A 14,381-nucleotide genomic window follows, 5' to 3' on the forward strand; every position below is an offset into this window, starting at 1 on the left:
GGAATATATATATATAGAGATAGAGATAGAGATAGATATACAGTGGAGGAAATAATTATTTGACCCCTCACTGATTTTGTAAGTTTGTCCAATGACAAAGAAATGAAAAGTCTCAGAACAGTATAATTTCAATGGTAGGTTTATTTTAACAGTGGCAGATAGCACATCAAAAGGAAAATCAAAAAAATAACTTTAAATAAAAGATAGCAACTGATTTGCATTTCATTGAGTGAAATAAGTTTTTGAACCCTTACCAACCATTAAGAGTTCTGGCTCCCACAGAGTGGTTAGACACTTCTACTCAATTAGTCAACCTCATTAAGGACACCTGTCTTAACTAGTCACCTGTATAAAAGACACCTGTCCACAGAATCAATCAATCAAGCAGACTCCAAACTCTCCAACATGGGAAAGACCAAATAGCTGTCCAAGGATGTCAGACAAAATTGTAGACCTGCACAAGGCTGGAATGGGCTACAAAACCATTAGCAAGAAGCTGGGAGAGAAGGTGACAACTGTTGGTGCGATTGTTCGAAAATGGAAGGAGCACAAAATGACCATCAATCGACCTCGCTCTGGGGCTCCACGCAAGATCTCACCTCGTGGGGTGTCAATGATTCTGAGAAAGGTGAAAAAGCATCCTAGAACTACACGGGAGGAGTTAGTTAATGACCTCAAATTAGCAGGGACCACAGTCACCAAGAAAACCATTGGAAACACATTACACCGCAATGGATTAAAATCCTGCAGGGCTCGCAAGGTCCCCCTGCTCAAGAAGGCACATGTGCAGGCCCGTCTGAAGTTTGCCAATGAACACCTGAATGATTCTGTGAGTGACTGGGAGAAGGTGCTGTGGTCTGATGAGACCAAAATAGAGCTCTTTGGCATTAACTCAACTCGCTGTGTTTGGAGGAAGAAAAATGCTGCCTATGACCCCCAAAACACCGTCCCCACCGTCAAGCATGGGGGTGGAAACATTTTGCTTTGAGGGTGTTTTTCTGCTAAGGGCACAGGACAACTTATTCGCATTAACGGGAAAATGGACGGAGCCATGTATCGTGAAATCCTGAACGACAACCTCCTTCCCTCTGCCAGGAAACTGAAAATGGGTCGTGGATGGGTGTTCCAGCACGACAATGACCCAAAACATACAGCAAAGGCAACAAAGGAGTGGCTCAAGAAGAAGCACATTAAGGTCATGGAGTGGCCTAGTCAGTCTCCGGACCTTAATCCAATAGAAAACCTATGGAGGGAGCTCAAGCTCAGAGTTGCACAGAGACAGCCTCGAAACCTTAGGGATTTAGAGATGATCTGCAAAGAGGAGTGGACCAATATTCCTCCTAAAATGTGCGCAAACTTGGTCATCAATTACAAGAAACGTTTGACCTCTGTGCTTGCAAACAAGGGTTTTTCCACTAAGTATTAAGTCTTTTTTTGTTAGAGGGTTCAAAAACTTATTTCACTCAATGAAATGCAAATCAGTTGCTATCTTTTATTTAAAGTTATTTTTTCGATTTTCCTTTTGATGTGCTATCTGCCACTGTTAAAATAAACCTACCATTGAAATGATACTGTTCTGAGACTTTTCATTTCTTTGTCATTGGACAAACTTACAAAATCAGTGAGGGGTCAAATAATTATTTCCTCCACTGTAGATATAACCTTCTCCCTAGTCCGGTTAAATTCACTGTTGAATTGAGTGCTGACAGTTTACACTTCCTTGACTTAGAAATTTTTAAGGTTGGGGACAAACTGGGCACTACACTCTTTCGCAAGGCCACGGACCGTAACCCCATCCTACACGCACATTCAGATCACCCTAGTTCAACCTCAAGGGGGGTCGTGTATTCGCAATTTCTAAGGGTCATTCGAAATAACTCTGATCAAACAGTGGCATTACTACAATTGGAATCTATGGCAGAAAGATTTCTACAGCGTGGCTATGATCCAAAACTTATACTTGAACAGAAGGAGAAGGCAAAAAAAGTTCACACAGGAGGACCTATTAAAACCCAGAACTAATGCCTCTGCGAAGGAATCTCCCCTGATTTTTACTAATACATTTGCAGTTGAAAGCAGGGGGCTTCAGAAGGCCTTGTACAACAGATGGGACATGTTATCTTCTGACAGTTCACTCCCTTTTGGGGGGATGAAAAAACCTATTATGGGCTACAGGAGAGCCAGGAATTTGGGGGACATGCTTATGATTAAGGATTTAAAACCTCCACCAGCTCCCTCTACCTGGTTGAACAAACTACAGAAACCTGGATGTTTTAAATGCACTGGGTGTCAGACATGCAATGGTATGGTACAGGGCTCTGTCTTTAGACATCCACATACTGGCCAACGGTTTAAAATCCGACATCGACTGACCTGCACCAGTGAATATGTTGTGTACATGGCTTGGTGCCCCTGCGGTTTGGCGTATGTGGGAAAGGCGTCCACCGCGTACAGAGACAGAATGAACAATCACAGATGTGCTATCCGTTCAGCTCTCTCCTCAGGTTCGGCTGACCAACCAGTAGCTAAACATTTCTTGATGGCTAAACACTCGCTTCCACAATTCCGGCATATGCTGATAGATCATGTACCCATCCCAAGAAGGGGTGGGGATAGAGACTTGGACTTACTCAAGGTGGAGGCAAGATGGATCTTCAAACTGGATACTGTTGCCCCGCGTGGTCTAAATGAACTACTTCCTCTCTCCATTTTTATCTAAACAAGGAACAGGATTTACTTGAATGTCTTTCAATAACTTGCAACATTGTGGCCTCTAACATTTAATGACAAAAAATTTTTGTAATCCTTAATAACTAATATTGGGGTTTCTAACCTCCAAGTATTAATGGTTTATGTCCAGATTTATGGTCTCCACGCTGTTTTGGTTATTGCCATTTTTAATTATTTTCATTTTTTATTTTTATTTCACCTTGGGTCCTTTAGCCCTTCTTGTTCACCTGGTTATGTGCACTCCACACTTACCCATTTCTATCACATTAATTACCCACATAGTAACCTTCTGTTGAGGGTACAATACCTTTTATATTTTTCATGACCCTTTTGTTTGATTCTAATTGCCCTATACGGTGGGCACTTAATATATATACCCTCTGCTAGTATGATTTGCATTCTTTTTATTCTTACATGGATGCTGTACACAAAGTCTCTGTATTTCTTCTGTCACCTCACCTTGTGAGGTTTGGCTCAACCCTAAAAAACCTATTGTTATATATAACAAATTTATGTTACCAGTCGTTCTATACATGTATGCTGTGCTTAACACACCCTGAGTGTTCCCCCCTCAAGGTCCTTATTGGACGGGTTGTGCTTGCATGATTTATTTTATGAGACTTGGTTGCATGTCTTTTTTACTTTTACTTTCCATTTTGATTTTTCTTTATTCTATTTTTTTGGAGACACACAATTAATGGGTATTGACAAGTCTACCTGTAACCCCTAATCTAGGACCATACTACATGACAGGCTCGCACCAGGTGGCTATTGAACTATCCACTTCTGCTGAACCATATATATCAGTGTTTGTAATATATATTCTAATGGAGTAAACCAGGGGACATGCCAACTGTCACTACCTGAATATGGGCTATAATTCTATGTAGGAGCGGGGGCTGGTGATGTTACCGTTTTACATACAGTAGATCTGGTTCGGCATACTTGAGCGGCATGTGAAATTCCTTTGGGCTCACTTTGTGGGTCCTTATTGCTCTTATGAATATCCCTAGAGTGCTTTTGCGGGCCTTTCCAATTGGCCCTATAGGTCCTGGTCCTTTTTGAAGGCGGTTTGCATTAACTTGGACTGGACACGTGAGAGTTGTAGTTGCACCCGAACGTGCTCTCCACCACTCCGTGTAGCCCATTGGCTTCACTTCATTTCCCGCAGATCGCCAGGGACCGATGCAGGACCCTTGCACTCCCCACTGTCTGCCAGCCGAATCTAGATACTTGTGTTGGTTGCCTATTGGGCACATCTAACTTGCACTCCTGGTGCGTTGTATACATGGTAACTAGGCAAAAGTGCGCCCTACGCTCCCTACAATTCGGCACGCCAATTGAACACGCCCGACCAGCTTCCGCAGCATTTGACTGGGCATTGCCTCTGTGGGTGATATGTTCTGCTCCACATGATGATCATATTTACACACTGTAGTTCAGAGGTCGCTGGGTACTGGTGACAGGTGGTGGTTCCTCTCTGTGTGCGTTCCTTTATATTCCTAGCTTCTCTGGTGCGTCCGGACATGGGTCCTGGGTTTAATACCTGATGCCTGTCTCCTACAAATAATCATCCGCTATAACCTTTTGCTCCTAGCAACTAAGGCATTCATCACTTAGCCCAGTGAAATGCTTGCTATCTGACTGTGAACATTCTCTGTATAGTTTTTTGTAACATTTTTTGTAACTGTTCTTTGCAACGTATGTCTTTTACAACATGTATCAATTTGCCTACTAGCTACAGGATTTTAAACTTAACCTTGTTTTCTAGCACTGCACTCCCATTCTATTTGCCTGTATGTGTTGACATTTGAATTTACCTTGCTCTGGTGGGTGTGGGGCTTGTTTACACTGGTTGCCATGGTAACCAGGGCCGTTTTTTGGCGCCATTTTGTGTGGTGGGGGTATTTACTGTGGGTGCTGGGATATGGTCTGTTGGTTTGTCCCTGAGGAAGAGCACAGATTGTGCTCGAAACGTTGGAATTTTTTCAATAAAACCACTTTTTCTTTTGTATCAAGTCCCTGTGTGTGCGGCACTCTTTCTACTATATATATAGATATATAGATATAGATATAAGATAAATTAAGTTCTTATCCAGTTCTAACTATGCCATTTCTTACAAACTCACTAGAGCCAAATTTTTCCCATACACTTTTACAGAAGAGTATGATTTTGGCTTAATTTTTTTATCGGTCTAAGGGACCGATATCTGAAGCTAGAATGGGCCTGTGTATGGGGACCTTTACTCAGAGTGAACCTTTGAGTACTTTAGCAATTTACATAATAAATTGCTGAAGTGCTCAGGGAAGCACCCTGAGTCAGTTACCACAAATTAATTGTTTAAAACTATATTGGTGTCTATTCAGAGCATAATATCCTATGGTGGGTATCGAGAGACTGAAGGTCACATTTATTGATACATATAGATGACAGTTAGGCTTCCACCCCTGCTTGCTGCTTGCCTAATATTAAAGCAGCTTTACCACCACAAAAAAAGAATAGCTGCTTTATTTTTTGTAGAGTATAGATTTTTTTTTTGTTTGTATTTAAATTGTTTTTTTATGGAGATAATTAAGGTGGTAAGCACTGCTCATAAAAAGGTTCTATGTTTAGTGTCATGCAAAACTATTCAGTCCCTAAACCAGTTATTTTTTAAAATTACATTGTGATTTCAATCCTACACTAATATTTTGAAGGGCTCTATAAAAATATATTATTATTAATATAATGTATATTGCAAGATCAACAGTTTTTTGAAGGTATGTATCAACTTTTTGGCCTGTCCTTCCAGGCAGATTTACTGGCCAGTGGTTGTGCATGTTAGATTTGCGATTAGGCTTTTTAAAGGACCGCTGTAGTACATTATCGAATTATTGTATAATTCCACATCTGGAACAAGAAATATTTTCCTAAAACATTAATACAATTGTTTATACTGTAGAGAAATAACACTCCAAATATTTTTTTATATGAATAATAATGCAACTAATTTACAAAGCTCCATTTTTCCCAATAACCACTCCTAAAATATTGTATAATGCATATACAAGTTTCAAAGTTCTTTTTTGTCTTAATCAAAGCAAGGATTTCTTTAACAGGTCATGTGTCTACAAGAATGATCAGGCATCTAAGGAAAACACTAATAAAAACGCCCAGGAAGAGGAACCATGCCCCAGATTTGCACATCAGTTGGTTTATGATGAACTGCACAAGGTATCCAACTATTTTGTGCTTTATCTAAAAAATGTAATGCTTTGTCCATGTGCAAAACTAAAAAAAAAATACATTGTAGTTGCTACATCACTGTAAAGTTCGTTTAACACGGATCTGTATACAGGGATGTGAGAGAAGCAAAATGGCACATCAAATTTAAACTTTATTTATTTTTTTTAAAACTTTTTTTTTTTTTATCAGAAGACATGAAGAGCACAGAAAGTCTGATGTGTTGTTTTAGGCTGGACAGGCTATAACCATAGTGGTGTGTGTGTGTGCTTTTGGTCAGGACTTGGTTGTCAGGCAGTCTGTGTCTATCCATATAAGTGTGTTTGCATTTTTCTCATTTTCCCTAACACTGAATTTGCAATCCCTTAAATATTGCTGATGGTCAAGTTTGTTCTTCACCTCGTTCCCTTAATTGGCCAGGCTGTAGGTACTCTTGGTAACCATGAGGAAAGAGACAACTACATCTCACTGTCTCAAGTTCAGAGTGAATTGTGGCTACTGTGTAAACTTGGTATAATCAAAGGCACTGCATCCCTAGAATTTATGCCCTCCACATTGTGTGCTTAAAACTAGAGTGGTGCTGGGGACCTGGTGCCACAGAATATAAATATCTCTAGGTGCACAACCACATGCCACATTTATTGTTAAATACAAATTTCCTGGGACCCTTCATAAAGGTTAGCACTGGGAAAACAAGCTGAAAAAAACTTTTATTTAGTCAATACATGTATACTTACACAGTATTGTTAATAACAATGGGGATAAGTACAGTAAAATAGAGCTAATTACTTGTCAAAGTGGTACAACCTTGTGCAGCACAATATTACCTAATTATAACATGGCACCGACATTCAAAATTTTAAATCCGTAACACATAAAATTATTTTTACTGATTGCTGGTGTAATAGATGGTGGCCAATTTTTAGAGTCATGGCTTTAGTTTGCATGCTGCAATGTGCAGCTAAAGTTTGGTTCACTGAAAGTTAGATTGCAGTTATCAAATGCCAATCAGACTGAGACTTGGGTTAAAGTTTACTGTTTTACAGGTCCATTATCTGTTTGGAGGAAACCCAGGGAAGTCGTGCTCTCCGAAGATGAGACTGGATGACTTTTGGTCATTAAAACTTTGCCGACCTTCTAAGGAATATTTGTTGAGACACTGTAAATACCTAATTCGAAAACACAGGTATTGGAAGCAGACATCATATCTATTTATTAGAGAACTGTGGTGTTTTAAAAAGGGGGAAGAAGTAGAAAAATTCCTTTTTCAGTTATGGCCTTAGATGTTGCAGAGCAGGAATCATTTTTGAGTGCTTAACTCATTAATTTTTTTCCTTTAAATAAGCTACGGTTTATTATTAACTTGTTTTCATTTAGCTATTGGTCTTTGTGGGATATTGCTACATGATGCAAAAATTATCATGATAAAGGCTGCTAATGTAATGCCTGCTCAATACAGCATATTTTCTTCTCTGTCAGCAAATTGCTGTGGTGGAAATAACAAAAAAAATAATTAATACATATATATTAATTATTATATATACAAGGAAGAGTGGAGCACACCCTATAAAAGTTCAAATGCCCTGGGTGCTGGCTAAAATGAGGCAATATATGGACAGAGAGCCGCACACACAAGGACTTAACGATAAAGTGAAAAAATTTTATTCAAAAAAATCCAACGTTTCAAGTACTAACTGTACTCTTCCTCAGGGACAAACCACATATATATATATATTAAATGATGTAAGGAAACAACAAAATAGAGGTAGACAAATTTAATGAAAGGTTTCATGGAATTAAGTGGATACTGTTGTCTACTTTAGTCTGCAAGTTGTGTAATATTCTGTACACACACAAGTAAATTGTCACACTTTCTGTCCCGTGAGTGCTTTTCAAAGCATATAACACAAAAATGCTATATGCTTTTGGGAAACTAGGGTACAGGTATGCAATCCTTTATCCAGAAACCCATTATTCAGAGAGTTCTGACTTATGTGATGGCCATAGACATTTTAAGCAAATAATTCATGTTTTCAAAAAATTGCCTTTTTCTTTGTAATAATAATACAGTGCTTTAACTTGATGCCAACTAAAATACAATTAATCCTTATTGGAAGCAAAACGATCCTATTGGGTTTAATTAATGTTTAAATAACTTTTTAGTAGACTTAAGGTATGAAGATTCAAATTATGGAAAGACCTCTTATCTGGAAAACTCGTGGTCCAAAGCATTCTGGATAACGGATACCATACCTGTATATAAAATGTCACACTTTGGCCAGTGTAGTATCAGATTATATGATATATTTTGAGGTGCTATTCTTTAACTGAAGCAGCCCAAAGTGATTTGACCTTATTATTTTCATCCAGATTTTGGTAATTTAGTGTATTCCATTGGCACCACTGAATGTAAGGTAGCTGCATTCATAAGATATAACTTAGGTCAATGAAATTTAAAATAACCCATTGCCACAACTTCATAATATCAAAAACTGTTTTATCCAGTGTAGGTAAAATAGCGTAGCTAATGGTAATGCATTGGTGAACATGTTCTCTTAATTGTATTCTGAATGGCAAACACATAGTTAAGCTCGAACACAGGGTTGGATGCTTACATGTGCCTGTGTGAGTACGGGCGCATTAGGAAGAATAAGGGTGTGTTTATTTCTGTGCTTCCCTGCGGTGGAACGCAGCAGAGGAAAGCACAGGCACAAATGCTTGTGTGTTTGATCCCTTATACTTTTACTAAAAAAAAAAAAAAGGATTGCTTTAGTTATGATCCATTTGTTAACTAGTGTAAGTCTACAAACAGGAGTAACTGTGGCTGTGGCTCATAAACCGCAGCCAGTGAATCAAGCCAGACACATAATGGAAGAAGAGTAAAATGCATTTTTTTTTTTATAAATACTCCCTCCAAAAGAAATATATTTTGCTTGAGACTTCTTTTGTATGTTAGGGTAGATTTATTATGCTGACCTTCAGTTAATTCATCTAGTGCTGTGTTTTCTCCTAGTTATGAATGTAAGGTGTTTAAATGTGTAAGCTAATACAGACATGCCTTACACAGGTTTGAAGAGCGTGCCCAGACGGAGCCCCTCAGTGCACTGAAATATTTGCAAAATGATTTGTTTGTCACTGTGGATCACTCAGACCCTGAAGAAACTAAAGAGGTGAAAAGTACATTTTTATTTTAGTACCAGCCGTCAGCGTGTGACTAAAAATCAGATTGCTATAATTTAAAGTAATACTCTCGTACTGCCCATAAACTCAGAATGCTCTGCAGCCACTAGTGCTAGTGTAGAATGGGGAGTAAGGATTCTCATGCAAAAGCAGATTTATTTATTTTTTTTTTTTTTGTTATATTTGTAATTTTACAAACATATATTAAAACTATTAGAAAGTGTCTTAACCAGAAACTACAGTAATGGGCTACCCCATAGTTTGGAAATCTATGCTCTAGTTAGCATTTGAGATCACCACAGATCTGCATCTCTGTTCTTTAGTGGAAAGGGTTTTTCTTGTGCACTGCTTCTGACAGACAGTAATGTTGTTTAAAATGATTTATACCAAAAACTGGTGTATTTTTTATAATAATTTAACAGTGGACTGCGGGCATGAATATGATCCATTACAACCAGCTGATTGTTGCATTTATAAAGATGAGCTAAAGTGGTTGTAATCTACTGCAGGTTTTACAGCTTCCTCTCCTAACTTACACATCTTTCTGCATCCCCAACTTTTACACACTGCTACATATGTCCAATTCCATTACACATCTTTGTAACTATTAAGTGGCAATGTGGAATGTATTCTAGTGCAACTTATTTACCTAGCTTTATAAATAACTAGGGATGCACTGAATCTATTATTTTTGAGTTCAGCCAAACTCAGGATCAGTCACGAAAGATTCGACCAAATTGAATCCGGACCCTAATTTGCATATGTAAATAGGGTAAAATAAAAGCGCACAGTCCCCCGAACCGAATCCTGGATATTCGGTGCATGTCTTTAAATAACCCCCTTACTATTGTTTGTACACTTTTACGCTATATGCACGACCTGTGGGTATTTTTATGTGAGAAATCACCTGCTATTTCACATCTTGCTACAGGGGAGTGCAAGAAAACCGCACCAGCCCGGGGTACCTGTGGCGAGTGTTTCCCCCTCCTTCTCGCTCGCTTGCGCATGCACAGTAGAGGGAAAAGCCGAACGTTAACACTCTTTTCACTCTACTGCGCATTCGCCGGCCCAGGGATTTTGCGGACAGAAGGAAGAGGAAACGCTCGCTGTGGGTACCCCGGGCTGGTGTGGTTTTCTCCTAACAGGGGCACCAGCCCGGGGTAAAAGGTAAGCGATTAAAGTCACTTGGGGGTGCCTAACATTTTGGCACCCCCAAGTGACTTAGCCTTTCCTTCTCCTTTAATATGCATAATGCTTTTTCCAAAGATGATCTGAAAATTAATTCTTCATAGCTGATGTCCGAGCCTTCCATACTTGGCCGGGTTAAAGGTCGCCTTCTTCTATTCAAAGTGCAGAAATATTTCCTGTACTGCATCTCTAAGATGAAGCATGGCCTTCACCCTATAGTGTCCTAACAATATTCAATTATTACTGTGCATGTATTCTGGTGAAATGTTTGTCTGTATATGAACTGGTGTGTTTTGTATTTGTATCCCTTTACTCTTCTAGAGACATTGGTGCTATAAATAAATATGATAGTACTCTTGCCATCGTCACAGTATTCATTTTATATTTGTCAATACGAATACTCAGTCTCTTTGTGCTTGTGTAATGCACATTCTTGATTGAACTACATAGGTTACAATGTACATTTGAATGCACTGAACTTCTGGCCAGTGAGGCATTAGGGCTCGCTTATGAATGCAGTGTGCAAAGTGCAATTTTGAGAGCAAGTAATGGTTTTTATCCACAAGGCAGCATTTTTAATATATGCAGACTCCACGGGGGAGATGTGCAGCTGGTGCTTGAAATGCATGCAATTGCATTTAGCTACATAACAGACGTAGTTAATAGCAGAAATTGCAATGTCACTTTCAGAATTCAATATTAAAATACCATGTGCACCCAATTTTGAGGTGTAAGTACACTATGGGGCATATTTATTATAGTGTGTAAGCCAACATCACTGGCAATTCTATTTTAGCAGTCGCCTACAAGTTGGGAAAGAAAAGCAAAGATCTAATTGATTTCTCTGGGCAACTTCACCGGTGATGTTGGCTTACACGCTATATTAAATATGCCCCTATGTCTACTAAGCACTGTTGTATATTCCTCTGTTAGCTCAAACATGCTTATTACATGAACAATTGTGTGTCATCTCTCCAAGTCATCAAAAATAGAAAATAATGACAAGGAGGACATGGTACAGTCATTCCTGTGTTGGGAATAGGTTTAGTAGCTTGGGTACTAAAGGGATTGGGCTTAGATGGGAAGTAGCTCTCTCATTTTTTCACTTAATCATCTAAATATTCAATTTTGTTTTTTTGTTTTTTTTGTTTTTTGTTAACAGTTTCAGCTACTTCCTTCAGCACTTTTCAAATCAAATAAAGACTTCACCCCACTTGGTAGGTAAAAAACAACAAACATATCTGCTTTTTTAACATATTTTCTATAGACCTCTGACAGCAACCAAACTCAGTACAGTGAATGTAAAAGGGCTCCAATTGTACCAAATGCCCTGTTCACCAAAATAGTCAGAATGCCTCAGTACAAAGTCTATGTCTGAATGCAATATAAACAAGTTACCCATTTTGGACAGTGGGACCTTTTGCTTGCTTCCTGACAGTTCTTGTTAACAATTGCTACCTTGTTCACCCCTCCGTCCCTTCAGTGAGCAGGGCACTACTGCTGTGCCATTATTTGGTAAAGCTAATATCATTGCAAGCTTGTGGAGTGTGAGCATGTACAGATGTGCAACATGTGACAACTGACATCCTCTTTATTTTGTTTAATCCTTGCCAGGTTTCTCCGATGTTGACCACACTTACTTTCAGAGAACTCAGCTCTTTGATGTTCTAGTCAACTTTTTCCCAGATTCCATGACTCCTCCCAAAGGCAACCTTGTTGATCTTATTACTCTGTAAAGAAAAATAAAAAGCAAGACAACAACAACGGACACAGACACAAAGCAGAACAAAGAATCCCAGACTGATAATCTTTGTTTTTGGCTTTTTTATGTTTTTTGTTTGCACTGGAGATTGACTGTGATATAGCAAACACTTGGTGCCATGCTTGAGTGGTAGCCTGATTGTACCCAGTAGTACCTGAAAGACAAACACCCCACTTTCCCCTCAAAAATATCCATACATTTTTAGGAGTGGCCTGTGAAATTATTCACAATAGAGAGCCCCCCCCATCTCTTAATGCTCAACGAAATGCATTATTATGGGGGCATATGTGTATGTTATAATAACATGAAAAATGCTTGCATCTGTGCTGAACAGGAATAAGTCCACAAGAAGACTTTGTGGACCAGGACACTACTGGATCTCCTCCTGTACAGCTTCTGTATTTTCTGTATAAAGAAAATAAATACTTTTTTGCCATTTTTATTTTTTTTTCACAGCCTTACACTGAATTTCTAGTCATGGCTTGTAAAATAAATAAATAAATAAATAAATGGACATGTAACCCAAAGATTATGGGCACTGTGGGAAACTGGGCTAAAAAGTCAATGTTAATTTATTGTTATTCTTATATTGAATATTGTCAAAATGGCTAAAAAGTTTAATGTGGTATGAGAAATAAATCATACATTCTGTTCTAACATCGGTCGCTGCTTGGGATGAATGGTAACAACTGGCCAGTGCTCTTAGAAAGCTGCAAGGGCTCATTTAAGCAATAAGTGGCACCAATGCATAGATAACACCATGCCAGCATACTGTACATCCCGGGTTGTGAGCAGAGTCTGTGCAGCACAGCATGTGTCCTAATTGTTATTCCCTTTTTAATCCTTATCCCTTTTGTCATAAGGTTTGCAGCAAATGATAGCTTTTGTATGGATACCAGTCAGGTACCATTAGTTGTCCATGAACCATATTATTCGTTTATTGGTGAGAGGTGCAAGTTTTGTAGGATTTAAGATATTGTTTGTTTTTTTTTTCTTCTCCATTTTAAATGGTTTTCAATTCATTTCATAAGAAACCTAAATTTATATCCTAAAAGGCACAAAGAGAAGAAACTACTCTAGGGCTAGAGCACATGTGGGCTTATTGACTACAGTGCAAATTTTCTCCTACGTCAATAAGCCAGGTAAATTTTTGCAACAACATTATGTATTTGCTTAAAATTATGCAACAGTACAAACATATGGGGAAAATATCCTGGCGAGTGAACACCAAAAAGCAATCGTACATAATGAGAAGTGTCTGCTGTATCCTAATAATGATAGTTGGCCGGTATGGACTTGGCGAATTTACTGTACTGTGTAGTTTCTCAATGGCAATGTAATTATGTTTGTGAAAAGACACAAATGTTTGGCAGCGTAAAGATAACATGCTGAACTTTGTTGTGCCTGCATTTAAGTAAATTACTTGTATTATTTAGAATTTTCATTTTTTGGAGAAAGATAATCAAATTTGGCATTTTCCACTTTAATAAATAGTCCAGTGGTGTCTATTCTCTGCTAGCATTCTTTAGTGGTGGGGAAGTACCACACAAATGCTTCAGCCTCATGGGTCAATTATACATAGGCTAATATACAAGTCGCTGCAACTAATTGCACACAGATTTGCGTTGTGCTAATAAGTAGCAGTGACTAATCGCCCTGTGTGTGTTTGCCCTAAATAGGGATATGCAGGCAGCTCTAAAAGTAGCGCACAGTTGGAAAGCACCATCTCCCAAGCCAGCCAAGTGTCCTATTTAAGTGAATGGGAATCTTATTTAGGATTCTGATGGAGCTCTATTTATCCCATGAAATCACATCTATCCTGTTTAATATGAGAGGCAGTTCAGATCTATTATTATTTTTACTTATGATTTTTCCTGACAAATGTCATGTAGATAGACTATAGACAGATCTTTAAATATGATCTTGCCTTTACCTACATTACTGTGGTGTAGATAGGAAATGTATGTATAGCATGGGTATGCAGCCCTACAGTTGGAGGCTGGTTTCTTTTATACTGAAACACTTTTAGCCATTCTTAATATTTCATTATAATTTACATAAATTGTACCAGGTAATAATGGTAAAACAGGGTTATTTAGTATAAAATGCAGAATTAGTGGTGCTGCTGCCCAGTTACAAACTAAAGGCACGAAGTGTGTTGGAGAAAGTCACAACCCCCGTGTTCTTCCATTTCTGGCCACCTATTTAAGGCCACCATTCATTTTGAAAAGTTTGTAAATCTTTGCATAAAAATAGATGTATTATGTACCAATAAGTATAAAAATTGTCTTATATGTG

The 14,381-nt window shown here is 38.5% G+C and overlaps 1 protein-coding gene across 1 annotated transcript in view; it reads left to right on the forward strand.

Annotated features, from left to right (window-relative positions):
* Positions 1–14,381, forward strand: part of mkln1 (muskelin 1) — a 33,563-nt gene extending 19,182 nt beyond the window's left edge. Inside the window, exons 14-18 of the mRNA XM_002931849.5 lie at positions 5,830–5,944; positions 7,000–7,139; positions 9,021–9,123; positions 11,484–11,538; positions 11,936–14,381. Coding sequence (XP_002931895.1) covers positions 5,830–5,944; positions 7,000–7,139; positions 9,021–9,123; positions 11,484–11,538; positions 11,936–12,057 — 535 coding nt within the window. The 3' untranslated portion in view covers positions 12,058–14,381. The remainder of the gene's footprint in view (positions 1–5,829; positions 5,945–6,999; positions 7,140–9,020; positions 9,124–11,483; positions 11,539–11,935) is intronic.

The sequence above is a fragment of the Xenopus tropicalis genome, chromosome 3, assembly GCF_000004195.4.
Source record: "Xenopus tropicalis strain Nigerian chromosome 3, UCB_Xtro_10.0, whole genome shotgun sequence".
Lineage (NCBI taxonomy): Eukaryota > Metazoa > Chordata > Amphibia > Anura > Pipidae > Xenopus > Xenopus tropicalis.